This window comes from Megascapheus bottae, chromosome 6 (genome assembly GCF_031878675.1).
Source record: "Megascapheus bottae isolate mThoBot1 chromosome 6, mThoBot2.hap1, whole genome shotgun sequence".
In the NCBI taxonomy this organism is placed as follows: domain Eukaryota; kingdom Metazoa; phylum Chordata; class Mammalia; order Rodentia; family Geomyidae; genus Megascapheus; species Megascapheus bottae.
The window spans coordinates 2,016,010-2,043,196 of record NC_143514.1 but is presented as its reverse complement, the minus strand read 5'-3'; the positions used below and the strand labels follow the sequence as shown (position 1 = coordinate 2,043,196).

General features: G+C 52.9%; 1 protein-coding gene across 1 annotated transcript; it reads right to left on the bottom strand.

The window, feature by feature from the left end:
• On the bottom strand, positions 1-24,942 carry Atp1a1 (ATPase Na+/K+ transporting subunit alpha 1). The gene is made up of 23 exons (XM_090334089.1): positions 24,717-24,942; positions 16,590-16,700; positions 15,601-15,660; positions 14,732-14,935; positions 14,181-14,294; positions 13,390-13,524; positions 13,187-13,304; positions 12,715-12,983; positions 12,421-12,619; positions 11,842-11,951; positions 9,952-10,086; positions 9,212-9,404; positions 7,422-7,597; positions 6,353-6,489; positions 5,356-5,506; positions 5,045-5,213; positions 4,797-4,951; positions 4,252-4,375; positions 2,790-2,935; positions 2,579-2,709; positions 2,142-2,243; positions 1,026-1,117; positions 1-94 (listed from the first exon to the last, which is right to left on the bottom strand). Exons 1-23 carry the CDS (start codon positions 24,726-24,728, stop codon positions 66-68), a joined length of 3,072 nt encoding a protein of 1,023 aa, XP_090190215.1. The 5' UTR covers positions 24,729-24,942; the 3' UTR covers positions 1-65.
• Positions 24,943-27,187: the final 2,245 nt, after the last annotated feature.

The window sequence follows — 27,187 nt, the reverse complement described above, 5'->3', positions numbered from 1 at the left end:
GACCGAGTACACAGGGGGTGGAGGATGCAGAGGGTGGCACGGGGTTCCAGGCGTGCAGGACCAGACTAGTAGTAGGTTTCCTTCTCCACCCAGCCTGTAGGCAGCAAAAAAGAGGTGTGGGTATGGGGTCCAGCTCCAGCATTCTGGGGGAGAATGCAGGGTGGAGAGGCGCCACTCCCAAACCCCACTCAGGACCCCACTGCATACTTTCTAGAAACACTGTATTATCTAAGAAGATTGCTCATGTTTGTCTTTTTGGTGCCAGTCCTGGGGCTTGAACTCAGAGCCTGAGCACTGTCTCTTAGAAGAAGTTGAGCGCTCTATCACTTGTGCAACAGTTCTACTTCCAGCTTTTTGCTGATGAACTGGAGCTAAGTCTCATGGACTGTTTTTTGCTCAGCTGGCCTGAAATTACAACCTCCCCAAGTAGCTAGAATTACAGGTGTGAGCCACCACTCAGTGATCACTAAATTTCTGATCAGTTGTCAACATTACCTCTGGTCTGTATTTTAAAGTCTAAAATATAATCTGTAGGAAGTGGCACTGTGGTTCAAACGGTAGAGTGTTAGCCTTAAGCTGAAGAACCCAGGCACAGAGTTCAAGGCCCATGACCTACCAAAATAAATAAATAAAATATAATCCGATGGGAGTTTGGCCTAGTGGTTAAAGTGCTTGCCTAGCATGCACCAAGACCCAGGTTCAATTCCTTGGTACCACATACATAGAAAAAACTGGAAGTGGTGCTGTGGCTCAAGTGGTAGAGCTCTAGCCTTGAGAAAGCCCAAGGACAGTGCTCAGGCCCTGAGCTCAAGCCCAGGACTGGCAAAAAATAAGATAAATAAATAAACAAAAAATATATAATCTGTTAATTCAGTTGCCGCAGAATGTTCCACACTCAGGAAAGGCTGGAAGTGTGACTCAGCCCACCAAACTTGGACTACAACAGCAAAGCCAACCGAAGTCTGGAGACCCCAGCCTCCCTCCCCTCCCCCCGCCCACCCCTCTCCCCCTCGCAGGCACATTACCCCCAGGGCGACGTCTGATGATGAGCTTCCTGACTTCATCGTACACGAAGATGAGGAGGGAGTAGGGGAAGGCACAGAACCACCAGGTGGGCCTGAGGGAGAGGGAGGTAGAGTCAGATACACGTGAGGCCCACCCAGAGGAGTGAGGCCCACCCAGAGGAGGACAGAGACAGCACAGATGTGGTGACAAGTGTGGTGACGAGCTTGTGGGTCGTGACAGTCCACGCCGAGTCTCCAAGGGAGTGACTATACAGCAAGTGCAGCGTCTCGGCAGGCAGGTCTGGAATGGGTCTGGTTTCCCAGGAATCAGTTTGTAGGGAGTGGGTATGCTTCCTGTGGTGACTGTGGAGTGCCTGCTTTTCTTCCCTTTCCAGGTGCTTTGTTCCTTTTGGTAGACTGGCACTGAGCTGTTGAACACGGGCTCTTACGCTTGAGCCATACTTCCCCTTCCAGCTTTTTGACCTTCCCTGTCCCTACGGGCTTTGACTCCCTGTCCTCAGGTGTCAGCTTCCTGAGTCGCTAGGATTACAGGCCCTGGCACCAGCACCCGGCTTTCAAGTGTTTCAGCTTTTCAGTGCATGTCTGTCTTGGCACTGAAGGACTGTGAAAGAGTTCACGACAAGTACTGCAGGTGTGGATCCAGAGCAGCTATTCACCACGTAAACAGGGTCTCTCAGTGGAATCTGGGACAGTCCGCTGGGTGCTCCTGTGCTCCAAGCCCCAGACCTGGAGACCAGGGGGTCTGCCAGCCCACCTTCCACATCAGTATGTCCCCTCATGGCAGAGAGGGCACGCCCCTCCCCCCGAGATCCCATGCTTCGGGACCCCTCCCAGCCAGGGCCAACAACAACATCTGGAAGCCGCCCTGCAGCCTTCTTCCTTGGGGAAGGGAATCTAGAGCCCCGGGAGAGGCTGGCTCTGGCTCGGACACACAAGTGTGAGCTCAACTGGGTTTCCACACTCCACGACAGCCGGGCTCCAGCTGTGGAGTCCGAGGGCTCCAGCTGGCCGCCCTGCCCTTCCCAGCTCCAGGACACCTGCGCACATCCAGACAGCACAGGAACGCGTGCACATTCGCACAAGCTGCTGCGCGGGCCACACCTGAGGACCACTTACTTGAGGGGGTACATCCTGAGGGCGACACCCATGCCGGGGCAGTAGGACAGGAAGGCGGCCAGCGCTGTCTCCTCAAAGAGGCCAAATATTAAGATCTTGTTCCTGAAACACAACAGGAAAAGAGCTTAAAGCTACAAATAGAGGTTTATCTTTTTTCCTTTTGTGCCAATCATGGGGCTTGAGCCCAAGGCCTGGGCATTGTTCCTGAACTTTCCTGCCCAAGACTAACTAGTATTCAACCATTTGAGCCACAGCACCACTTCTGGCGTTTTGAGGGATAAGTGGACTTTCCTGCCCGGGCTCGCTTGAGCCTCCTGAGCAGCAAGAACTGCAGGTGTGAAGCATCGGACTATACAAATGCTATGTTGCTTCCTAATTATCTTTCCAAGCGAATTTCTAGGTTATGGAAATGTGGCCTTGTGTGCGCTGTCCCTTACTTCATCCCCTGCTGGAAGACGGAGTTCCTCCGGGTCTTGCAGATGACCAGGTCAGCCCACTGCACGACCACGATGCTCACAAAGAACGCCGTGTGGCACGTAAACTCCACGATCTTCCTCTGCTCATATGTCTGAAAGGAAAGGCGGGCATGCTTGTGGCTGAGGGGCCGCTCAAGTCAGGGCCCAGTGCACAGGTCAGGCCACTGCTCACCCACTGCTGCCCGTAGCTGTCCTCCACGTCATTGATCCAGCGGTCATCCCAGTCCACGCGGATGCCCAGCAGGTCGATTGGGAGGAACCCGTTCTCAGCCAAAATCACGAAGTAGGTGAAGAAGCCGCCCAGGGCCTGGATCATCCCTGGGAAGGTGCAGGCCTCATGAGCAGGGCCCGGCGAGGCCCAGCAGAGGGGTGAGGGTGGGGAACAGCCGCCCTGCCCCAAGGCATGCTATTCTTTTTGGTGGGTTGTAGGGCTTGAACTCTGGGCCTGGGCACTGTCCCTGAGCTCTTCAGCTCAAGGCTACCACCCTACCCCTGGAGCCACACCCCACTTCCAGTTTTCTGGTGGTTAACTGGAGATTAAGAGTCTCATGGATTTTAGTGCCTCGGCTGGGGCTTTGAACCTCAATCCTCAGATCTCAGCCTCCTGAGCAGCTAGGATTACAGGTGTGAGCCACCACACCCAGCTCAAGTCCCTTTTTAAAGCTTAAAAGACGACACAGACACCTTGTTCAAACAAGGCCGTGAGCTTTCTGAGAAACTGGCCTGCCTACTTCTGTGTGTATGTGCTAGTCCTGAGACTTGCACTCAGTCAGGGCCTCACACTTGTAGCTTTGCTTTTTGCACAAAGCTGGGGCTCTACCCTTGAGCCACAGTTCTACTTCCAACTCTTTGCTGATTAACTGGAGATAACAGACCTTTCTGCCCCAGCTAGCTTTGAACCTCAATCCTCAGATCTCGGCCTCCTGAGCAGCTAGGATGACAGAGGTACGCACCACTAACACCTTTTAATTTGAAAATGTTGAGTCCTGTCCTCAGAGTTTTCCTGTTGCCATCTTGTTCCCCTCTGAGGCACCCAGGCTCTCCCCCCATTTTCAGGGTCCTCTCCCTCCGTCATCCAATCTAAGGGGGACACCCTGAGTTCCAGGGACAAGACCTCATCCTGCACATCCGGAGAGGTTTCCCTGGAGGTCGACTCAGGCCATCAGCCATGGCTGTGGACAGCCACAGTGTGATGATGATAAGTCGCCGTCTCAGCAGGCGATAATCGCCTCTCATGCCACGCACTCGTTACAATACCTTATCTGCACGCACACAGCACTGCTTGTGGGGCAGTCCAGCCCGGGACCCAGATGAGGGACAAGGCTGCATGTAGGACTGGGCTTTGGTGGGGACCAAATGCCAATTGTTAAAGCCACGGGTTCCCTAGTGCTCTAGTCTTGGGGAGCCCCAGGTCAGCGAGGGGGCCCGTGGGTGCATAGGCTGCACTGAGCCCCGCCAGGTACAGATGTGCAGCCTGAAGTGCAGCTGCCTGCAAAAGCCAGTGGGAAGGCAGGCCCACGCCGGCTTCTCCTGGGGAAGAGCACTCAGACCTGCGCCGGCAGGGACCACGTGTCTACACACATCCCTTTGAAGTGGCCGAGGGGGCGGGGGCGGTGGCAGGGGCCGGGGCTCACCAATCTGCCCATAGGCCATGCTGATCAGCCGCTCGTTCACGAGCTTGTCCGTCTTAGGATTTCTGGGCTGTCTCTTCATGATGTCACTCTCGGCTTGCTCATAAGCAAGTGAAATGGCGGGAACCTGGGTGGGGAGGGAGGAGCTGGTGTTTATTACGAATTAGATTTTTAATTCAGTAATGGACTTTCCTGACCAGACTGGCTTCAAGCCACAATCCTGAGATCTCGGCCTGGGCGGCTAGGATTATGGCAGGAAGGAGCCTTCCGATACACAACTCTTGTTTTCTCCTCTTCTAAGCATTTTTCTTTTCTAATTCATGAGACCATTTCATAAGCAGCGTTTTAAAAAAAAGAAAAACTGGGCGAAACGTGACATTCCTATGTGGTAAGCAGGTAGGCCCGAATGCCAGCACATTCTTCCTGGGGTTGGTCCCTTAGCTTCTCTACTCAAGGCTGATGCTCTACCACGCAAGCCATACTTCCACTTGCCTTGTGGACCTTTCTTCCCAGGCTGCGCCCACAGCCCCACCCCAGCGTCTGCTCACCATGTCTGTGCCCAGGTCGATGCAGAGGATGGTGACGGTCCCCAGTGGCAGTGGGATGTTGGCAATGATAAATATCAGGAAGGGGGTGATTTCTGGGATGTTGCTGGTGAGGGTGTATGCAATGGATTTCTTCAAGTTGTCAAAGATCAGACGACCTAGGAAAGCAAGATTGGCACGCTGGGGATACAGACGGGCACCCCGCACAGCAGGCCCTCCAGGCAGACGCGGCCGCCTCAGCCGTGGCTCACCTTCCTCTACCCCCGTCACGATGGACGCGAAGTTGTCGTCCAGCAGGATCATGTCGGCGGCCTGCTTGGACACGTCAGAGCCAGCGATCCCCATGGCCACCCCGATGTCCGCCTTCTTCAAGGCTGGAGAGTCATTGACACCATCTCCCGTCACGGCCACAATGGCGCCCTGCGCAGAGGGAGACAAACAGGCTCTCAGAACACTGCTCTGTTCCTTCTATGGGTACTGGGGCTTGAACCCAGGGTCTGTAAGGCTTCAGGTGGAGATGGGACCTCCACACCTCGTGTGCCGGTCCTCAGGGCTCACTGACCTGTCGTTGGCAGCCTTCCACGATGATGAGCTTCTGCTGGGGCGAGGTCCTGGCAAACACGATCTCCGTGTGGTACCTGAGGATGTCGTCCAGCTGCTCGGAGGTCATGTCCTTCAGATCACTGCCGTGCACTACGCAGGCCTTGGCATCTCTGGAAGTCAGGACCAAAAAGAAAATGAGTAAGGTGCCAACGTGTACCTCACCAACATGCCGTCACCTCAAGGGGTGTGACACAGGACACCTCAGAAGCCAGGCTCCTGTGGCTCACGCCTGCCAGTCCTAGCTACTCAGGAGGCTGAGATATAAGAACAGTAGTTCTAAGCCAGCCTGGGCGAGAGAAGTTGGGTGGGATTCTTTATCTCCAATGAATCAGCAAAAAAGCTGGAAGTGAGGTGTGGCTCAAAGGGTAGAGCAGCAGCGTCCAGTGAAAAAGTTAAAGGACAACTTCCAGCCCGGAACGCAAGCCCTGATAGCAGCACTGCGTGCACGTGCACACGTGCGCACACACACACGCGGAAAACTCAGATGGCTGCCTTCACGGGGCGTCACCTCCCTTCTCCGTCTTTAGTAGACACTCTGGCAATGGTTTAGGGCAATGAAGTCGCAGTGGTGGGGGAGGGGAGAGGGGGGAGGTCCCAGGCTGTCCCCAAAGAAAGACCCGTTTCACTATGGGTTTAGCTTGAATTTCAGCTTTGCCCTTTCCCACTGCACTGCTGGCATGGACTGAAAACTGAAGACACCCTGAGCACGAGGCTTCTGTGGTCAATGCCATGAAATCAGCTCATTTGAGTTATTTCCTCCTGATTTTCACTGGCTCTAGAGTACCCGAGCCTTTGTGAGCCCCAGGTTTCCAGAAGCAAGTCAGAAGAATCACCCCCATTTCTGCTTCTATGCCACTCCCACCCCCAACAACAAGTTGCCCGGTGGCAAGGCGGGTGTGTCCCAACCGGGAGCAGCAGAGAACAGATTCATCACAGAGCCCGTGGCCCAGCCGCACCTGGGGTTCACCTGGTTCACGGGGATGTTGAGGCGAGCGGCGATGTCTTCCACCGTCTCGTTGCCTTCCGAGATGATGCCCACGCCCTTGGCAATGGCTTTGGCTGTGATCGGATGGTCTCCGGTCACCATGATGACCTGTTGGGAGAAATCATCAGGTCCTGATGTGGCTTCAAAGCAAGCGGCTGCACAGGGGCTCATGAGCAACCACTGTGCTCTTCAGCCCACAGGAGAACGCAAGTACCAACAAGCGGCGTCACCCTGCCCACAACACAGATTTTATCTGTATTCACGAGGACATATACACTTAGTAAAACCAGCAAAGGAAAAAAACGTAAGTGAAACTGTGGTGGGACTTATAGGCATTCCATACCAGTGGATGGTGTTTCTATACTGGCCTGACTTGTAGGGACAGCATGGAGAAGGAAAAATGCAAAATTGTTTCACTTTTTTTCTGGTGCTGCTCCTGGGGTTTGGGCCCGGGGCACTGTCTGAGCTTTTCTGCTCAAGGTTAGTACTCTACCACTTGAGCCACACTTTCAGTTGTTTTGCTGGTTAATTGGAGGTAAGAGTCTCAAGGGCTGGCTTTGAACCATGATCTGCAGGTCTGTTTTCTGAGTAGCTAGGATTACAGTTGTGAGAGCCACAGACGTCTGACAAAAATAAACTTTAAAAGAAACAAAGCACAAAGGGGAATGCTTTAATGCCAAGCTTTTCCAAGCAGTATTACACACGAGGATGGGAACAATGGGAACGAATCTCAAGTGCAGCCACCTGGCCATGCGTGCACGTGGTGGCATCTGGCCAAGTAGCTGAGGTTCCCGGTCTTCAAAGCAGCTTACTGGAAAAAGAAGTCACTCGCTGCCTGTTGTCCTGATGCACAACCTCACATCCCTTGCTCATTTACATTTTTTTAGTTAAAAAGCAGGGGTGCCTCTTCCCTATTAACTACTGAACCCCTAGCACTAATTGATCACTTCTACGGCAAAGCGAGAAAGAGCAGAGTGCGTGGACCTGGGGACCCCCGAGTCCCCGTGAGATGACGCTAGCCGCAGAGCCTGTGTACATACCTTAATCCCAGCACTCCGGCACTTGCCCACGGCGTCAGGAACAGCTGCCCGGGGAGGGTCAATCATGGAGATGAGCCCCACGAAGCAGAGATTGTCCACAGGGAAATTCACCTCGTCCGTGTCAAACTGGAAGCCCTCGGGAAATTGCTCATCTGGCAGAAGGAGGTGGCAAAAACCTACAAGGAGAGCGGGGCCAGGGTGAGGGGCAAAGCCTGCCTGACTTCATCTGAACATTCTTTTAAGTCTCCTTTGGACAGCTGGGCACCGGTGGTTCACCCTCAGCAGCCTAGCTACTTGGGAAGATCTGAGGATCACGATTCAAAGCCAGCCTGGACAGGAAAGTGCATGAAACTCTCATCTCTAATTAATCAACCAAAAGCTCATGATGCGACAGCCAGGGTTATATGACAAGACCCTGTGTCTCTAGGAAAGAAACACCTGAAAGACAATTCGTTTCCACGCATTATCAAGGAACAAGAAGTGTGCAGTGTAACAGTGAACTGCCAGAGCAGCGCCTGTCTAGTGCCGTGTGCGGGAGCCGCGTGGGTTTCCCACTCCTGGAATGCCTGGCACAGCTCCTACTCTGCAGAGCCCAGGTGTCTGCAACCTGCATTTTCTGTTGACGAATCTCCCACTCAGCTGCCACGGGAGCTCCTCAGAGGTAAGTGCAGCCTGCAGTGCTGCCGAGGGCTTGTCACCCCCAGCACTGCTCCTTTCCACGGGCCATGAGTTTGTCAGGACTGGCACCTATGGCCTGGCTGTGTGCTCTCGGTTTTTTCACTTAAGGGTGATGTTCTACCAGTTGAGCCAGCTCTACTTTGGGCTTTTTGCTGGTTCGTGGACTTGACTGCCTGGGTTGGCAGCTTTGAACCCTGACCCTCAGACCTCTGCCTCCTGAGCAGCTAGGAATACAGGTGTGACCCGTTAGCGTCTGCCCAGAGGCTGCTTTTTAATGAGGGTGGTAAAGGGAAGCCATTCAATAACTGCAGGGAAGACACTGACCTTTGCTGGACAGACAGACAGGCAGACAGATACTGGGTCAGGAGTGTGGAAAGGCTATGACTCTGTCTGGGAACAACCAGTTCTGACTGCCTCAAGCTAACAGGAATAGGAAGAACACACGTATGTGATTAGTATTCAACCCACAAAACAGTTCACAACTGCCAAGTTCCTGAGTGCACTGGACAATGGAAGATGAGCTTGCAAGTATGTGAAGCAAGGGACAGCGGTGCTCTTGTCCCGCAGAGCTGCTGTGGACATGTGTGTCCTTGCTAAGGATGGCAGAAGAAAAGGAACAGCTCCAGACACAAGAGCTGGCTGGATTCAGAGCCGCCTTAACAGGCTAGATAGGAAAGCTCTTTCTTTGTGCCTGCATGGACTGGAACTGAGGATCTTCCTTGTACTTGGGCTTTTCCCTCCCGAGGCTGGTACCCTACCACTTGAGCCACAGCCCCACTAGCTTTGTGCTGGCTAATTGGAGATACCAGTCTCACAGACTCTTCTGGAAGTAACTTTGAACCATGATCTTCACATCGTAGCCTGCTGAGAAGCTAGCATTACAGTCGTGAGCAATTGGTGTTCCCCCCGCCCCCGCCCCAGGAGATCACAGGTCTAAGAAGTCCAAACCCTTAAGATTGCTTCCCCAAGTCTACGGCACAGGCCTTTCCTTCAGCACTTGCCATTTTCAAAATAGGCAAGCGACCAAAGCATATCCCCAAAGGCAGAGTGGAAGGCGGTCGGCCCTCCACTACCACCTGACCCTGCCACCGGGGCACGCCCACTCTGCATACCCAGCACTCGCTCTCCGAGGCCCCCCAGCTCCAGGTAGGCGTTCTGGAAGGCGTCCTTCAGCTCCTCGTCCAGGGGCTGCTCCTTGCCGTGCAGGAGGATCTTGCTGCAGCGGTCCAGGATCCTTTCCGGGGCGCCCTTCATCACTAGCAGGTGCCGAGGCTCAGCCGTGTTGGGGTTCTTGTGGATGGACAGCTGAAAGAAGCATTGTGGGGAGGGAAGGAACCACTGGGTGCTGCAGCCACGGGTCCCCGAGTAAGAGCAGCCAGTACTGCCTGCCTTCTTGATGCGAGCGCTGAGGTTCGGAAGCACACGGAGGGCCCGGAGCACACCCTCCAGGCGCACCAGGAAGCCATACCACTTATTTTTTGTGCGCCAGTACTGGAGCTAATCTCAGGGCCTGGATGTTATCCCTTAGCGTCTGTGCTACCACTTGAACCACTGCTCCACTTTCAGCTTTTTTAATCTGCTGGTTAACTGGAGATAGAGTCACAGACTTTTCTATCTGGGCTGCCTTTAAACTGTGATTCTCAGATCTCTGCCTCCTGGGTAGCTAGGATTACAGGCATGAGCCACCGCTGTGTGTGCAGAGTTGTCCTGCAGGAAACGGGGGCCTGTACACAATTGTGCATGTGTTCCCCCACCCCTCCCTCAAACCATGAAAAGGGGCGGACCACTGTTCAGAAGAGCCCGGTCTCCGGGGCGTGCAGGCTGCAGGAGCGGGCAGGAGGGCGCCGCATACCTGGTACTTGTTGGTGGAGTTGAAGGGAATCTCCACGATCTTGGTGTACTGCTCCCGCATCTCCTTCACAGAGCCACAGCACACCTCGATGCACTTCAGAAGAGCAGACTCGGAGGCGTCCCCGGCCACGGCCCGCTGGGGAACGGAGGCAGCAGCCGTTAACCACGGAAACCTGGGCCCATCTCACCGAGCTCAGGCAAGAATCCAGCCCACAGCACCAGACCGGGAGAAGGGATGGCAAGAGCCCAGCTTCCGGTGCCCCGACCCCCACTAACTTCCGCCAACCACTTTCCATGCCCCTGAATCACTCAACAGGCAGCTCTCAGCTGCACTCTTCTAGCTCCAAGATCGCGCCTGAGTAAGTGCAGTCCCTTGGGCTCACTGCCCAAGAACGGGACGAGAATGGCTCAGGGCCCTGGGACTGGGCAAAGCAGCCCCAATCGTGCACATTCTCTGGTGAGATGGGGGAGCAGCCCACGACTGCTAGCTGATGAATGCACGTGCATGCAGCTGGGTGCACACATGTGCATGTAGCCTGCACACCAGGTTACCCCGACACAGACCTGGCTCACCACAAAGCAGTCTGGGAAGAACCACCACACAACGAACGGGGTCTGCCTTATATATGCCAGTGTTGGGATTTGAACTCCGGCCCCGGGCACTTTCCTGTTTAGTCTTTTTGCTTGAGGCTGGGGCTCTACTACTTGAACCCTTACTCTGCATCTGGATTTTGGGTGGTGAACTGGAGAGAAGAGTCATGGACTTCCTGCCCGAGTTGGCTTTAATCAACAACCCTCAGATATCAGCCTCCTGAGGAGCTAGGATTACAGGAATGAGCTCAAAGACTAGAAAATTTCATTCATTCGTTCATTCATTGCCAGTCCTGGGCTTGAACTCAAGGCCTTGGCACTGTCCTTGAGCTTTCTCAATCTTGAATCACAGCACCACTTCTGGCTTTTTCTGTGTATGCAGTACAGAGGAATTGGACCCAGGGCTTCGAGCATGCAGGGTGAGTCACTCTACACCACTAGGCTACACTCCCAGTCCTGAAAATTTCCATTTTGAGGTAAGGAAAAATACAAAACAAGTACCTCGTGTCTTACTCCCAAGATAAACATCACCATCTTTAAATCAGCACTGATCAAGGCCAAGACAACCACGTGCAAGAACCAAGCCATCCCCACCACTTCAACACATGCACTGAGCACCAGGAGAGGGCCTGGCAAGATAGGGGTGGCCCCGGGGGGACTCAAGGAGCTGGGTGGGTTTATAGGAATGTTCCACGTTCCATCTGGAAGGACTGCTCTACCTGGGCAATGCAGCCAAATCACAGTCATTTCAGACTGTGGCCGAATTCCAAGGGCTCCATGGTTCCTGCCCTGGTCTTATTTTTACATCACTAATAAACAAGCTAAGGACTAATAAGAGAAATAGCCAAGCTATATATTTAAGAAAATAAATGGCTTGAGGGTGTAGCCTACTATACAAATCTGATTATGTAGTCACTCAAGCAGCCCCGCCACAGTTAAGCTTTATCCCCCTTGCACCAGGAAGGCAGGGGAATAAAGCTCATCTGACCAGTCTGTCACCACAAAGCCCTTCACTTCCCTGGCCCAGACCTGGCTTGGGACAAATTTCTACTCCATTTCCCATGGCACATGGCAAGATCTATAACCGCAGCAGAGACAAGGTAAGGCAATTCCAAGCACAGGGAAGCTGCCATGCAAGCAGGGTGCTATTTAAAATAAAGGTCCCCTCCAGGGCTGGGGTGGTAGAGGCCAGTGTGGCTTAAGTGAGAAGACCCCGAGTTCCAATCCCAGTCCTGCCAGTTTTTGAGTGGTGATATCCCTGACTCCTGAAGAACGCAGCACTCAGGGAGCTGGAGCATACCTTAAGAATGGGGAGGTTATCCTGGTTAGCCTGGAACACAGCTCGGTTGCAAAGGCCTGCTATTCTCGACAGAGCAAGCCAGGTGGCTGAGGTCTTGTCGAAGGAGACACCTGGAGGTGACAAAACAGGATAGGAGAATGATGCAATAACTCAATGCTACACTATGTTCTTAGTTCTTTTAGTTTCATCAAAAGCTCCAATGTTATACATGTGTTTGCTCATTCACTCATTCATTCACTTAATTTCTTGTGTCCCTATCTAGGGCCTGGGTGCTGTTCCTTAGGTTTTTTGTTAAAGGCTGGTACTCTACCTCTCAAGCCACTTTCGGCTTTTTGGTAGTCAACTGGAGGTGAGTCTCCTAGACTGCTCTGCCCAGGCTGGCTTTGAACCACAATCCTCAGATCTCAGCCTCCTGAATAGCTAGGGTTACACGCGCTTGCTTAATAAAACTAATTCCAGGCGTGTGTATGGACAGGCTTCTCTATGAACCTTAAGGCTTTTAACAAATGGCAGAAATCAGAGAAACGGAGCAGCGGAAGAGCCTCTGAGAGGTGGGGTGGGCGGGCAGGCCACGCTCACCGCTCTGGTTCTCCGTGGTGTCGGCCTCGTGGATCTGGTTGTCAAACCACATGTGCGCCACTGTCATGCGGTTCTGGGTCAGGGTTCCGGTCTTGTCGGAGCAGATGGTAGAGGTGGAGCCCAGGGTCTCCACGGCCTCCAGGTTCTTCACCAAGCAGTTCTTCCGGGCCATGCGCTTGGCGGTCAGAGTCAGACAGACCTGGAACCAGACGGTGCCACTGAGCCCCGCTGCCCCAGCCCCCGCTCCACCGGCCAGAATCCCCTCGCAGCCACGGCTCCTCGCACGCCTCTCACCGTGACGGTGGCCAGCAAGCCTTCGGGCACGTTGGCGACGATGATGCCAATGAGGAAGATGACCGCCTCCAGCCAGGTGTACTCGAGGATGAGGGACAGGATGAAGAAAGACACCCCCAGGAACACGGCCACGCCGGTGATGATGTGAATGAAGTGCTCGATCTCGGTGGCGATGGGGGTCTGGCCGCCTTCCAGCCCGGACGCCAGGGTGGCGATTCTCCCCATCACGGTGCGGTCCCCGGTGTACACGACGATGCCTCGGGCGGTGCCTAGAAAGCACAGCATGGCACGGCTGCACTCCCCGCATGCACGGCCCCGCAGGTGGAGGGGGAGAGCGGAAGGACAGCCGGGCAGGGGCCACCTCCACATTGTGCAATGCCTGCACAACACTAACTGTGGCTATGGTTTCTTGCTGGTTGGTCCACAGCCCGTGAGAAACACCAGGGCCTGCCAGGGCTGCCAAGTGGCCTACCTTCCACACAGTTGGTGGAGAAGAAGGCGATGTTCCTGGTCTCCAGTGGGTTCTCATTGGTGAAATCCGGCGACCTTGTCTGCGGCTCTGACTCCCCAGTGAGCGAAGAGTTGTCTACCTGTGGGGACAGGGGAGGAGGGTGAGGCGCCCACATCAGCCCCAGCTCTCCGCCTAGGCCAGGGGCAGTTCTGCTCAAGACCTACCTTGCAGCCATTTGCAGATATGATTCTGAGGTCTGCAGGGATGCGGTCTCCACCTTTCACCTCTACCAGGTCCCCGACGACAACTTCCTCCGCGTTGATGCTCATTTTCTCACCATTGCGAATCACCAGGGCTTGCTGTGGAAGGAGAACCGTTTTGCACCGTTCAATGGGTGCCAGGGAAAGTGTCCAACACAAGAAAACCAAAGGACTGCTGATCTACTAATCATAAAGAGTGCACAGCCAAGACAGCGATTAGCTCTTCACTAACAGACACAAAAAGTCTGCTCAAGTTACCCAAGATACCTTTTTTTTGCCATTCCTAGAGCTGGAACTTAGGGCCTGGGCACTGTCCTTGGCTTTCTAAAGGCTAGTGCTCTACCACTTGAGCCACAGCACCACTTTGGCTTTTTCAGCGTAAGTGGTACTGAGGAATCGAACCTGAGGCTTTGCTCGCAAGCACTCCAGGCTATTTCTCTTACTGTGCTTGCTCTGTTTGAATGGAACTTTTTTTGTTTTTTGGTGCCTGTACCGGGATTTGACCTCAGGTCCTCGTGCTCACTTGGCTTTTCTGCTCAAAGCTTAGAGCTCTGCCGTGTAAGTCACAGCTCCACTTCCAGCCTTTTGCCAGTCAACTGGAGATCAAGAGTCTCACAGACTTTCCTACTCCAGTTGGCTCGGAACCACAGTCCTCTAGATCTTAGTCTAAGATTACAGCTGGTACCCAGACTAACATTGAGAAACTTCATTATTTCCCATCTTGAGTGGGGGAGGAAGGACCACACGTCAAGTACCTGGGGGACCATGTTTTTGAAGGACTCCATGATCTTTGAGCTCTTGGCTTCTTGGTAGTAGGAGAAGCAACCAGTTATGATGACCACTGCCGAGAGCACCACGCCGAGATAGAGCTGCGGGTAGGAGTAGGTGAGTTAGACAGAGATAAGAGTTGGGGGGGGGGGATGAGTTGGAGACAGAGCTGGGGGAAGTGAATTGGAGATGGGGGGGGAGAAGGTGAGCTGGAGACAGAGCTGCAGGGGGTGAGGGAGGAAGCTGAGTTGAAAATAGAGCTGGGGGGAAGGTAAGCTGGAGATCCAGCTGGGGGGTGGATAATAGGGGTAGGCCCAGGACTCCAGACAGAGACAGAGCATTCAAGTGCTTCCTGGCTGATCAAGATCAAAGCTCCAGAAACAGAGACAGGACAGGGAAGAAGGGGAGCACCCCAAAGGCAAGACACCTCACATTGAATGCACCAAGGAAGGAAGCAAAATGAGCAGAGAAGCAGAGGAAGAGGCCGAGGGGCCCTGTGCACCCACCAACCCACACCGCCTGCCAGGACGAGGCTCACGTTATCGTTATCAGGCTCTTCCTCCGTAGCAGCCAGGATGCCGTAGGCCAGGAAACACAGGACTGCTCCAATCCACAGCAACATGGAGAAGCCCCCAAAGAGCTGCCGGCAAAATTTAACCCACTCGGGCGTGGTGGGAGGCGGGGTAAGGGCATTGGGGCCGTCCCTGGCCAGAATCTCCGCAGCACGAGCCGTTGTTAAGCCCTGAGGGAAATACACGGGCGGAGGAACAGCACTCATGAGCTACTATGCTTAGCAATTAAAACAAACCAGTCATGGCCAGTGTCCTGAGCTGCACGGTGAGCGCCTGCCCAATGCCCTGCTTCTCAGGCCCGGTAAGCCCGAACCCACGACGCACCGGTTAAACTCAGGGCCTGGGCAAGGTTACGGCTCTACCACTTGAGCCACAGCTCCACTTCGGTTTTCTGGTTTAACTGGGGGGTAAGAGCCTCATGGACTCTCCTGTCTGGGCTGGCTTTGAACTCTGATCCTGGGTTGTTAGGATTACAGTGTGAGCCACCGGGGGCACCAGGCTCTTGTGATTTATACACAAATATTTTAAGTAGATCTACCACCAAAGTTCTGACACAGCAACAGACCAGGCTGGGAAACATACAAAGAAACGACTGCTGAAGACTCAACTGGCTAAAGTGGGCACCTTCATTTCCCAAATGCAGAAAACCCCAGAGAAAGTATATGATCCTGCTTCTCACCACCGCAGACACGACAGGGAAATGCACACGGTCACTTATAAGACATTCGGAAAGTGTGTGCCACCCGGAGCCCCTGCCCCCCAGGGCAGACCTGAGGCATGGAGTCAATGGAGTCAGCTTAAGAGGAGAAACCAGGACGAGTTTCAGAGAACTTACTCTGCTCAAGTCTGTTCCATATTTCCGGTGGAGCTCATCCAGGCTAAGCTTATGATCGTCCTAAGGGAAAACAAACACATATAGTGACATTAGAACAAAACCCCTCCATCCATACCAGGGGTCTTTACTAAGCTCTCCATGCTATCTCCTCAGCTGTTCAATGGGTCACGCTATTTCCCATCATGGTGGCCAGCGCTGGGTTTAACCCCACCCAAGAATCAGGGAAGTCCCCTGCACTTAGCCATCTCGGGAGGCTTCTCTGACTAGGTAGGGTGTTTTGTTTTGTTTTTTTCTCCAGTCCTGGCATGAACTCAGGGCCTAGACATTGTCCCTGGGTTTTCTCAAGGCTAGAGGTTTACCACTTGAGCCACAGCACCACTTCTGGCCTTTTCTACATGTATAGTACCGAGGAATCAAACCCGGGTCTTCGTGTGTGCCAGGCAAGCACTCTACCAGTAGGAAAACTCCCGGTCCCTAGATAGGGCATTTTCCTTTTCTTTCCCCCGGTTGTGGGGCTTCAACCTAGGGCGTGGGCCTTGTCCCTGAACTCTTTTTGCCAAAGGCTAGTCTCTGGCACTTTCAGTTTTTGAGCGGATTTTCCTGCCTGGGTTGGTTCTGAACCACAATCCTCAAATCTCAGCTGCGGTTAAAGGTGGATCTACTAGTGCCAGCCTGCCGTGGTAGTTTTAATCCAGAGAAAAGCAAAGACATGTGACATCAGCCTTGCCTCCTTCTGCAGGCCTCTGGTAAAGCCGGCACAAACAAGTAACAACCCTCTAGCACCATTTTGTGCCAATCCTGGGACCTGAGCTCTGGGACTTGTGGTATTGCTTGGGTTTTTTTTTTTTGCTCAAGTCTGGTACTCTACCACTTGAGTCATAGCCCACTTCTAGATTTTGCTGGTTAATTAGAATTAAAAGAATCTCTTAGATTTTCTGCAATTAATTTTTAAAGTAAAATCTCTCTCACATACACACACAAGTACATACCATGGAGACTTCCTTTTTAAGTTCATCCATGTCCCTCTCTTTCTTGGCCTTTTTCCCCTTTTTGTCTCCATGTTCAGAAATGGCCGCAGGTTCATATTTATCACGTCCAGCCTACGAGAGAATGCGGGAAATCAGAGGCCGTGATCCGTGCACAGCTAGAGAAATTGAAGGTCTTCTGGGGGCTGGAGGTGGCTTCAAGATAGCAGCTGCCTGGAGCTGTCGCAGGGTGACACGGGGACAACCTTCACAAACACATTCATACTGCATACCACACCAAGCTTCGAGCGACAGACCCGGCCTCCATCTCCCATATTCACACTGAAAGGATCAAACCATCCTCACACGGCCGCAGGCTCTCTGCTCACACAGATTGCGTGTGAGTCTTGGCTCCAACCCTCACCAGTGTTCCCTTGGGGTAAGTCACTAACTCTCAAGTTCCTATTCCCCTAAGAGGGCCTGCAGACACAGACTCTGCATTTAGGGGAAGGAGTGAAATGCTAGTTGCAAAGTCATTATGTTAAATAACCTTGATTGCTCACAAAAGGACCCAGACCAGATGAACTTAAAAGATCCTAAAATTCTTTAAGACCCCTCTCCCCGCAAAAGAAAAAAAAAATGGAGTCCCTAAAATCTTCCCAAATGAAAGTCACTGGAAGTATTTTGACTTCAGCACGATGTCAGAAGAGCATGTGCCTTACCATGTAATTCACAGGATCCACCCACGCCTCTCCAGAACCACAAGAATTTAGAGCAAATGTTGATTCCTTACTTTAAATTTAGACAGCTGCACACCCCCAACCCAGTTAAGATGCCTGAGCTTATCTCCATGAAGCTGAACTCGGTCCTAAAGTCAGTCCTAGCCAGCTAACTGGAAGGGGGAGAAAAGGTGGCATTAGCAATTTTCTTCCAGTGATGGTAAGTGGAGCCATTATTATCACTCGGTGGCTCTCAGCCATTTCTGGCTTCCAGAGGTACGCATCAATAATACCTAAAGCAAGGCTTAAGAATGGATGTCCAGATTGCAACGTGCACTGCTGATAAGCCAATTAGCCCCCAAAGCCATGTGCTACTGGCAGAATCCCTACGGCAGTGAGGCCACACTGAACTCAAGACTCCTGAAGACTCCCTCGCCTCACTGGTCATGCGGAGATGGGCCTCAGTTGCTTGCCTCAGCCTCTGGCTGCTGGCATTGGACTGGTACTGGGCAGGTGCTGTCTTCTGGGAGAGTGGGGTGGCGGAGTATTCATCTTATCTGTCCAGACTGGAGCATGCCTAAAGATAGTCTACATTCCTGACATTCTCTCCACCATCACCCAACCATGCTGGCAGTGGGGCAGTATACTCTGAGTGAAAAAACAACAAAAATCAAACCAACAGGTGGACCCTCCTAGAAAGGGACCCTCCTGGAGAGGGTCCAGTGGGGTCTCCTCCTCACATTTCCCGAGAAAGCATAATACTAGCCAGACACTAGCTCGTTTCTTGTGATTTTTTTTCTTTGTATCAGTACCGAGGCTTCAACTCAGGAATTCAAGCTTTTTCGCTCAAGGCTGGCACTCTATCATGTGAACCACTCCTCTACGTCCAGCTTTTTGGCTGATTAATTAGACTAGAATCTCAGACTTTTCTGTCTAGGTTGGCCTCAAACAGAGATCCTCAAATCTTGGCCTCCTGAGGAGCTGAGGTTGGGTACGCAAACCACCCAGTGCTCCGATAAAATATAGCTCACACATTTTAAAGCAAGGTGACCATCAGAATATACTGAAATAAATGAAAACCAGAGGTAAGATCTCTGTCTCTCCATTTGTGCACGCTGTTTGCTTTCTGACTTCTAATCTCTTCTATTTCAAAGAAGGAACTGAAGAGCAGCTGGGCCTTGCCCACAGGTGAGTATTATCACCATTTGCTAAATAAATGCTTGGCAGCTTCCAAGCTACAGCTGGCAGGTTGGCTGGGAATCAGGTCCCCTAATAAACTCTTCTAATGCTGCCTGCTATAGAAGCACAGGTTAAGAGAGATACGGGGAAGCACGTACACTGAGAGACTAGACTGCCTTTTCTTCACATCAGTTTTCTCACTAGGCAACGCTTGTCCAGAAATAGGCCGCTCATGCGGCTCAGTCCTCCACAGGTCAAAGGGTGACTTCCTGCTAATTTATTCAGGTGTGTAAGGTGGGGTGTCAGTGATATTTAAGTTTCCATCAGTGACCACTGAGACTCTCTTACGGACTCCTGTGTCTGAGAGGGACAGGTGATAGGGAGCAGGTGAAACCGGGTTGTACAACTGTTTCTATTTGCCATAAAAGTGCTTGGGGCGTTCAGTCATGGCAAGAAGACCACAAATATGGTGTGTCCCTGGTTTCCGTGACCATCAATGACCTTCCCGCTCATGGGTGCCAAATATAATGTAACCCTTCTATTAATTACAATAAAAATATATGAAAAATAAATAAATAAAAAATGAAAGCTTTAGGCCAACCAGAGTGACAGAGGAATAGGCAAAATAATGGTATTAAAAGGGGCTTAATTCATGGCTAGGCAAGAAGACCGCAGAAACGGTATCTCTGAACTCAATTTGGCAAGTGCCACCCTGGCAGGAAGCTGGGCTCCCAGGTTGCCTAGCAGCCTCCTTTGGGAGTCTGGAGCTAGCAGGGAGCAGAGCAGTGTGGCCTGCAGTGTTCTGTGCAGCTGTGTCCCTCCCTCACCACTCAGGACAGGTGAGGAGGCAAAGCCATCACTTACATGCCAATCGAAAAAGATACAGCTACAAATGCAGTTTATTACAGTAATAAATTATTACATTTCCAATTGCTCCTAAAACATGGCTATGAACGAGTTTTTCTCTAGCCAGGGATGCAAGGGCTGAGGGGGGGGAGAGGAGAGTTGTTCATGCGGGAGCTGCAGCTCTCTAAGGAGGAAACTCAGGCACCACAGTGTCTTGGTGCTCCTCTCCTCCCCCAGATGCACGGCCTGCTGGAAGAGAGCACCAGCTCTGCCCTGCCCTGCCCTGCCCTGCGTGCCCGGCTCCATATCTCTTAATTTGGGCTGCAGCTGGTCAGTCAGCAGGGACAGAGAGCTCAAGCCCAAGCCCCAGCCCCGAGTCTGCTTGCCCCAAAGGACAACCCTTAGCCTTCCTTCCTGCATGTGATCTATCATCAGCGCCCCCCTATCTATTGTGAAAAACCCCCACTGCCAGTTAAAACGTAAGAAAAAATTGGCTGGAAGCAAAAGTCCAAAAGTGGGGCTGTGGCTCAAGTGGTAGAGCACCAGTCTTGAGTAGAAAAGTTCAGGTAAGAGTCTCATGGACATTCCTGCCTGGGCCAGCTCTGGGCAGTGCCTCTCACATCTTAGCCTCCTGAGTAGCTAGGATTACAGGTGTGAGTCACTGGTGATGGACTTCTGATGGCTTCTTTAACCCGTGCCTTGAAACTAAGCTAAGAAAATGACAGCTGACCTGAAGGCATGCAGGACTAGAGAAACATCATGTTAAGTTTGAAACAGTAAAACACAATACCATGAAAGCATTCACTGGAGGATAAAGAAAACAAAATAAAACTCCAGAGGGAAGAGCAGGAAAGTGCCCTAGGGCGCTGGACAACACCAAGATTGCACACCACAAAGACAACACAGAGGCCAGCTCACAGAACCCCAAGTATTTAAGTCTAAAGACAAAGCTCAGCCACCAAACTCTCCAAGCCACCACCATGGAACACAGACTGTTGTTGCTAATCAGGGTTCAAGTCCAGCCACACAGGCAATGCCCAGATACATTTCATTGCTAAGTAAAGGGAACATCTACTGGATAAGAAAAAAAATCCCTCAGTTTGAAACAGAGAAAATGAAGGCTGAGGGCAGCTCTCTGCCAGCACACATCAAATAAATGCCAAGAACGTGTACATTCCCAGATTGTAGCTCAACTAACCTGTGAGTCATATGCAGAGAATACATCTCTCTCCAGACAAAGAACACACTCCCCTCACATGCTCAACTCATGCCCACGTGAGAAAGTTCAGGTCTACCCCAGAAACATGTAAAAAAGGAATTTAAGGAAAGCCAGGTGCTGGTGGCTCATGCCTGCAACCCCAGCCACTCAAGGGGCTGAGATCTGGGGATCCAGGCTTGAAGCCAGCCTGGACAGAAAAGTCTGTGAGACTCCTATCTCCAATTAACCACCTTGCCTTGAGCAAAAACAGCTCAGCTCAGGAACAGCTTCTAGGGGGAGTTCAAGCCCCAGGACTACTCCTGATAAAAAGCATTAGTGGGTTTGAAAGTTCTGTTTCCTGCACTTAACTGGACCATTCTGGCGTAATGCAAAACTGCACAGGGCTGGCAGGGCTAAGCAAACATTTTGCCAGTGTTTTGCTGTCCAAACCCAGCCGCTCTGATTACTATGAGTGAGCTGGGAGCCCATCTGATCTGATACTTGAGCTTCACCGCTGGCCTATGGCCAGGCAGGCTCCTTCCCCTCACACAGAAAAAGGGAGGGGGGAGAGCTGAGAAAAGCCACCTTTGCTCTATGTAAAACAGAACTAAAAATGACTGAATCCTGGTTAATCCTTCACGTGAAAAATGACAAAGTGAAAGTACAAGAGCCCACGAATGCTCTAGGCAGCCCAGCATGGACAGCCGGTTCACAAGCCAGTCTTTCCTTCCCTTTGAGAAGCAATTAGTGCTATTTCCCATTGTTTTCCATCTTTAATGATTTTCTATTTTTGGGGAGTGTGGGGAGGGTAGAAGGGCCGTTCCAGCAACCTCAGTTGAAGAGAAAAGCTTAGCTCTCAGTCCTGATTACCTAGTAAGCTCAGATACAATAGCAACTTTGCAAAGGGGATTTCCAATCGCTTTATAAACAGAGCCCAGATTACAACACTAGATCCCAGGCCTAGCCAGGACTTGGGACTTTTTATAAACTTGTTTGCTCTCAAAGGAAGCAACTATTTTTTAATTTTTTAATTATCTCCCCCCCCCCGAAAAAAAAAAGTCAAAGGTATTTTAAGGCCTCCTCAAAAAAAAAAAAAAAAACCTGAAACAAAAGCCAGTCTTTGTGCTGTATTATCAACAGCAATGATCTGTAAGGCAGTAGGATGGTGCAGGCAGGAATCAGAGCCAAGGCTCTCAAGCTTTAAAATGTTTAACCCACTTTTTATTTTTAAGCATGATCACAAAATAATAATCCTAGGGACGTTTATGTCTTAAGGTTTAGTCCTCACCTGGATGAACACTGTTGTATTTTTTTAACTGTGCCAGTACTGGACCTTGAACTCAGCCTGCGTGCTTCTTGTCCCTAGGCCTTTTAGCTCTAGGGCTGGTTCTCAACCACTTGAGCCACACCTTCATTCCCACTCGACTCCTTAACTGAAGATAAGACTCATGGATTACCTAGGCTGGCTTTGAACTGTGATCCTCAGATCTCAGCCTCCTAAGTGGCTGGGATGCCAGACTTGAGTCTCCCTCTAGCAATAACTCTCTAAGTCACCTTTAGGGCTCATGTCCACACCTCCTGTTTTAGGCTTCAGGCCTCCCCCTCTTTTCCTCCTCTCCCGCTTCAAGGTGACTCATTCTAAGTGCTACAAACTTACTAGCAGAGACACCAAAAATTAAACAGTTACTGAGAGGCTGAAGCTTTAAGTAGGTACACTCATGCTCTCCCCACCGGACTGGTCATCCACCCTGGTCGGCCTGGGCAACTTCCCACTGGGAAGACTGCCTTAAAAGTGTTTTTCAGTCTAAAGTACTAGCTTTATAAGCAGCCAGAGGATAGTTAGTCACACTTTCTCAAGCCAAGCTTCAAAAGGGCAGCTGCTATTGTTATACACCAGCAGGATTTCTGCTGAGTCCATCTGAACACGCTGTACCTGAACCTCTGTACATCACAACCCAGAAGCCATGATTTATGTTCCAGGTAACCAAGTTAATCTTCAAACTCAACCCCATAACAGCAGCGAACAGCTCTCCCATGATCATTTATGAACTTGAGAAAACCATTTTGGGGCTTCTTAGCAATTTATGCTGTGGGTGGTAGGCCTAGATGAGACTTTAAGCCAAGTCACTGGCAGTAACAACACCCAATGAGAAAAAAAAGGGGGGGGGGGAGGCAAATCCTATTTCACCCAGCAATGATTCAGCAGTGCTGTTCCTTTATTTTCCTTTCCAAAGGCTTGGGAACCTAGATTATTTAAAGACAAACACCTGAAACCCCACCAAAACCCAAGCCTTAAACAGCAGGGACAAAAGGGAGACGAGAAGAGAAAAATAACAATGACCTTAAAAATTAGCTGCCAACAGGCTTCCTGGCTAACCAATTCTCAGCAGTTTGGTCATACTCCACCCACACTGTAATCCTCATGTGGAAAAATCCCAACACTTCAGTATGTGGATTCTCTGGAGCACCTAGACTCTTACAGTCAGCAACAACCCTCCCCCAATAACCCCCCCCCATCAGCAACTGAATGTTCAGTGCAGCAGAACACCCAAGAGTGAGGGCACCGTGCCATCTGTGCTAACCACAACTAGGAGCCTGCTAACCCCTGACATTTGGTCAGGATCCTGTTAGGCAGCGCAGTGCCCCAGCCCCTGTGTGTGACTGACTAGGTATGAAATTGGAAGGGGCGGTTAAACATACTAATGTAATTTCAGTTACTCAATATGCTTGATTACTGACCACAAAAATAGTTTCATCTGAAGAATAACATCAGGATTCTGCATACTAAAGCCCAGGCACAAAAACGGTAAGATTAGGCAGACAGCCACTGGCACCTCAGGGTCAGTTTCCACTAACCATTTGTTTGACCTTGAGGAAGTTACCATTTGACCTTGGGCAAATATGACCTTTCTAGATCTCCATACATACTTCAGATCTCTGCCTTTCCTATCCAACCAACATCACTCTAGTCTCCACCAAGAAAACTGACTTCTGGGGGATTATAATTATTTTTCTCTTTTTTAAGTAGACAGGAAAGAGTTTTGAAGGAGTTTGGAGGCTGGGCCCTAGGGTCTGACGTTCAGGGGCATGGGGCCCCAGATTCCACTGCGGGAGGTCTCCCGGCGTGCCCAGATCCTCTAGACACAGACCAGCCTCCACGTACCCTCCCAGGCCTACACCTAACCAAGAACCTCCCTCAGAATCCATTTAGAGCTGGCTGTCAGGCTCACACCTGTAAACCCAGCTAATTGTTCAAGAGGAAGCAGAAAAGTCATGAGATTCTCCATAAAAGACCAAAAGGATGGGAGTGGAGCTGTGGCTCAGATGCCTTAAGCAAAATAACTCAGGACAGCCTCTAAGCCCTGAGTTCAAGCCCCAGTTAATGGTATACACACACAGAATGTGGCCTCCAGGAGAGGTCTGCGCCCCATAGCCCGGGCTTTGCAAAGACCTTCCTGCGAGCCAGCTAGGTGCTGGAGGCCCAGGATTGTCGGTCCCTCTCGAGGTCCGCTGCTTGGTAGCCCACCAGCAACCTCGCTAGAGTCAGCTGGGGTCAATATTTTCCTTCCCTGAGTGGACCTGGCTACTTTGGGGTCAGGCTCCCCCGCCGAGGCCGGATGGTGCCCGACTAGGGGGTGACGCAAGAAGTGGCTGCCACCAGGACCTACTGCCGACCTCAGGTCCCCCCGGTCCCAACGAGCCCCCGGGGCCCCCGGCCCGGCCGGCCCGGGGTCGTCCAGGGCCCATCCCCGGGCGCGCCCCGGGACCCCGGGCCGCGAGGTCAGTGCCGCGCGGGCCATCTTGGGGCGGGGACGTCACACCCTGCCTGGCACCGGCCCGCCCGCCGGCCGCAGTCGGCGACGCCAGCGCTGCCTCCCAGGGCGGCCGCCCCGCTGCGGCCGCGGAGGGACCGGCGGCCCGGGAGGCAGGGCGCGGGGAGGGGCCGGCGAGGCGGGGCCCGGGGCCCGGAAGGGGGCAGCGGAGCAGCGATCCGGGTCCCCCGCCCGTCCCTCCCCGCGGCGCCCGGGCCGCGCTCCTCCGCGCGCGCTGCGCCCGGCCGCGACCCGGCGCCTCCATTTCCAAAGTGCGTCGAGTCTGCAGCCGCGCCGTCCGCGCCCCGCTGCCTTCCTCCTACTTCTCCGCCCCGGCCCCGCCCGCCAGGCCGCCCGCCGACTTCCTTCCTGCCCGCAAGCCCGGCCCGACACTCACCCCCTTCCCCATGGCGGCTCCCGCGCGCCCGGCCCTACGGCTGGAGGAGAAAGAGAAGCGGAGAGCGGCGCCCGGCTGACCGGGGGCCCGCGGAGCGGAGACGAGGGCGCCGGGACCACCGCCGGGAGGCAGGCACGGAGGGGGGAGCGAAGGAGGGCGGCCCGCGGCTCACACCGACTCCGCCGCCGCCGCTGCTGCCACGTGTCCGCTCCGCGCCCGGCCCGCCGCAGCTCGGCCCGCGCCGCCCGCTCGCTCCCTAAAATATGCAACCTGCACGCTGGCCCCGCCCCCGCCGCGCGCGTCACGGTTACCCCGGCAACCGGCCGGGCCCCGCCCACCGCGGCCGCGCGGGCGCAGAGCGGGGCGCCCGGGCGCGAGGCGCGGGGTCGGAGGCGCGAGCTGGCGGGGCTCGGGGCGCTCGGGGTCCCCGCCCTGCGGCCCTAGGCGGGCCCTCGCAGGTCCCGGGGCCCGCACCCTCCTCCCGCCGCGCCGCGTGGGTAGGCGGGAGGGTTCGCGGTGGGCGGGGCGGGTGGCGAGCACCCGGGCCCGGCCTCCGAGCCCCGCCACGCCCGCCGGCCACGGCCTCTGGGTCCCCGACAGCTGCCCTGAGCCCCGGGCCTGCGCTCACCACCAGGGGGACCGACTCGTCCAGGCTTGGAGGCTGAGGCCTGGGGTTCACGCCCGCAACCTGCAGGCAGAGAGCTCAAAGCCAGCCCGGGTAGCCTGGTAAACTCCACCCCGAGCGCGGCCTCCGTGGTGGGGCGCGGGCTTCAGCCAGAAGGCCAGGACGGGGCCAGGCCCCGGCTCAAGGACCTGCACACGTGCAAAACGGTTACTAGGAATCGTGTCAGGAATGAGCCGCACTGGGACCGCTCAACCTCCCCTCCTGGGGATGCTGTGGGTAAGGAGCACAGCAACTGCTCAATGGATCGGAGCCAGGCAAGCCCACTGACTTCAAGTATCAACTTGGCTTAAGCCAGTAAGAAGAGGAGAAAAAGAACTCGCAACTGTGTCGTCCTTTCCTTCAGGAGGGTAACGCTGAGCCCTTCCCTGTGAGCTCGGGGTCTGCGGGATGCAGAGACAAAGCCTTCGATCAGGCCACGGAAAGCAGGGGCCTTACAGACACTTCAAACTCCTGACTGTTGGGAAAAGAGCCCCAGCTCCCCAGCATAGTGTTCGCAACGCTATTAATTCAAGAAAGAAGGATACAATGTGGACTGCGCTCCAGAAAATGCTTCATTTTTAAATGCCTGCAAGCCCTTGCCAGCTACCTGGGGGGACGAGTCTTGCTCCCCAAGATGCCTTAGTTTAAGATTAATTACCCATGTGCTCGTGGCTCTTATCTGTAATCCTGGTTTCTCAGGAGAGGGAGATATGGGGATCTAGGTTCCTGAGAGTCTTAGCTCTAATAAACCAGCAAAAAGCAAGAAGCAGATGCGTGGCTCAAATGGTTTGCAGTAGCAAACCTTGAGGGAAAAGGTAGGGGCCAACATCCAGGTCTTGAGTTCAAGACGACCCACTGTAGACATTAAAATAAAAGGGGGGCGGGAGTTTGGCCTCGTGGTAGAGTGAGTTTGGCCTAGTGGTAGAGTGCTTGCCTAGCATGCATGAAGACCTGGGTTCGATTCCTCAGTACCACATACATAGAAAAAAGCTGGAAGTGGTGCTGAGGCTCAAGTGGTAGAGCTCTAGCCTTGAGAAAGTCCAAGGACAGTGCTCAGGCCCTGAGCGCAAGCTCAGGAGTGGCAAAAAAATAAATAAATAAAATGGAAGAGTTAAGAGCCAGGAAGTGATTAGCAGTAAAGGATCTGTTCAGAGGTGGGATTTCAGGCACTTTCTCAAACCCCCATACAATACCCCTGCATCCTTCTTGCTCCATATCCCCAGGTGTGTGTGTGTGTGTGTGTCATGGGGATTGAAACTCTAGGCTCTTCAGCTCAAGGCTACCACCCTACCCTTGAGCCAATCCTCACTTCCCATTTTCTAGAGGTTAATTGAAGATAAGAGTCTCAGGTCCTTTTGTGCTGGTCTGGCTTTGAACTTTGATCCTCAGATCTCAGCCTCCCGAGTAGTTAGGATTACAGGTGTGAGCCACAGTGCCTGGCTTTTTCTTTAAAAAAAAAACAACAACACTATTTTTGTTTGTTTTTTCTTTTTTGGTACTGGGGATCAAACCCAGGGCATTATGTCCCTTAGCTTTTTTCTACCACTTGAGTCACAGCTCCACTTCCAGCTTTTTGGACATTAATTGGAGAAAATCTTGTGGACTTTCCTGCCCAGGCTGGCTTTGAACCTCTATCCTCAGATCTCAGTCTCCTGAGTAGCTAGGATTATGGGCATGAGCCACCGTACCTGGTCCCTACATCCCCACCTAGGGGTGCAATTAAACTGGTAGGTCAGTAAACTCAGTATCTCCACTCCTCATGGCCTGCGAGTGTGGACAGCCTCTCTGGGGAGGTGATGCCAGCTCT

Excerpts from the sequence above, each read along its gene's own strand:
- Atp1a1 (XM_090334089.1), bottom strand. Across the intron at positions 6,490-7,421 it reads GCCGGAGTGCTGGGATTAAG|GTCATCATGGTGACCGGAGA; the intron begins GTATGTACACAG and ends TTCTCCCAACAG. Across the intron at positions 2,710-2,789 it reads ACAGCTACGGGCAGCAGTGG|ACATATGAGCAGAGGAAGAT; the intron begins GTGAGCAGTGGC and ends CTTTCCTTTCAG.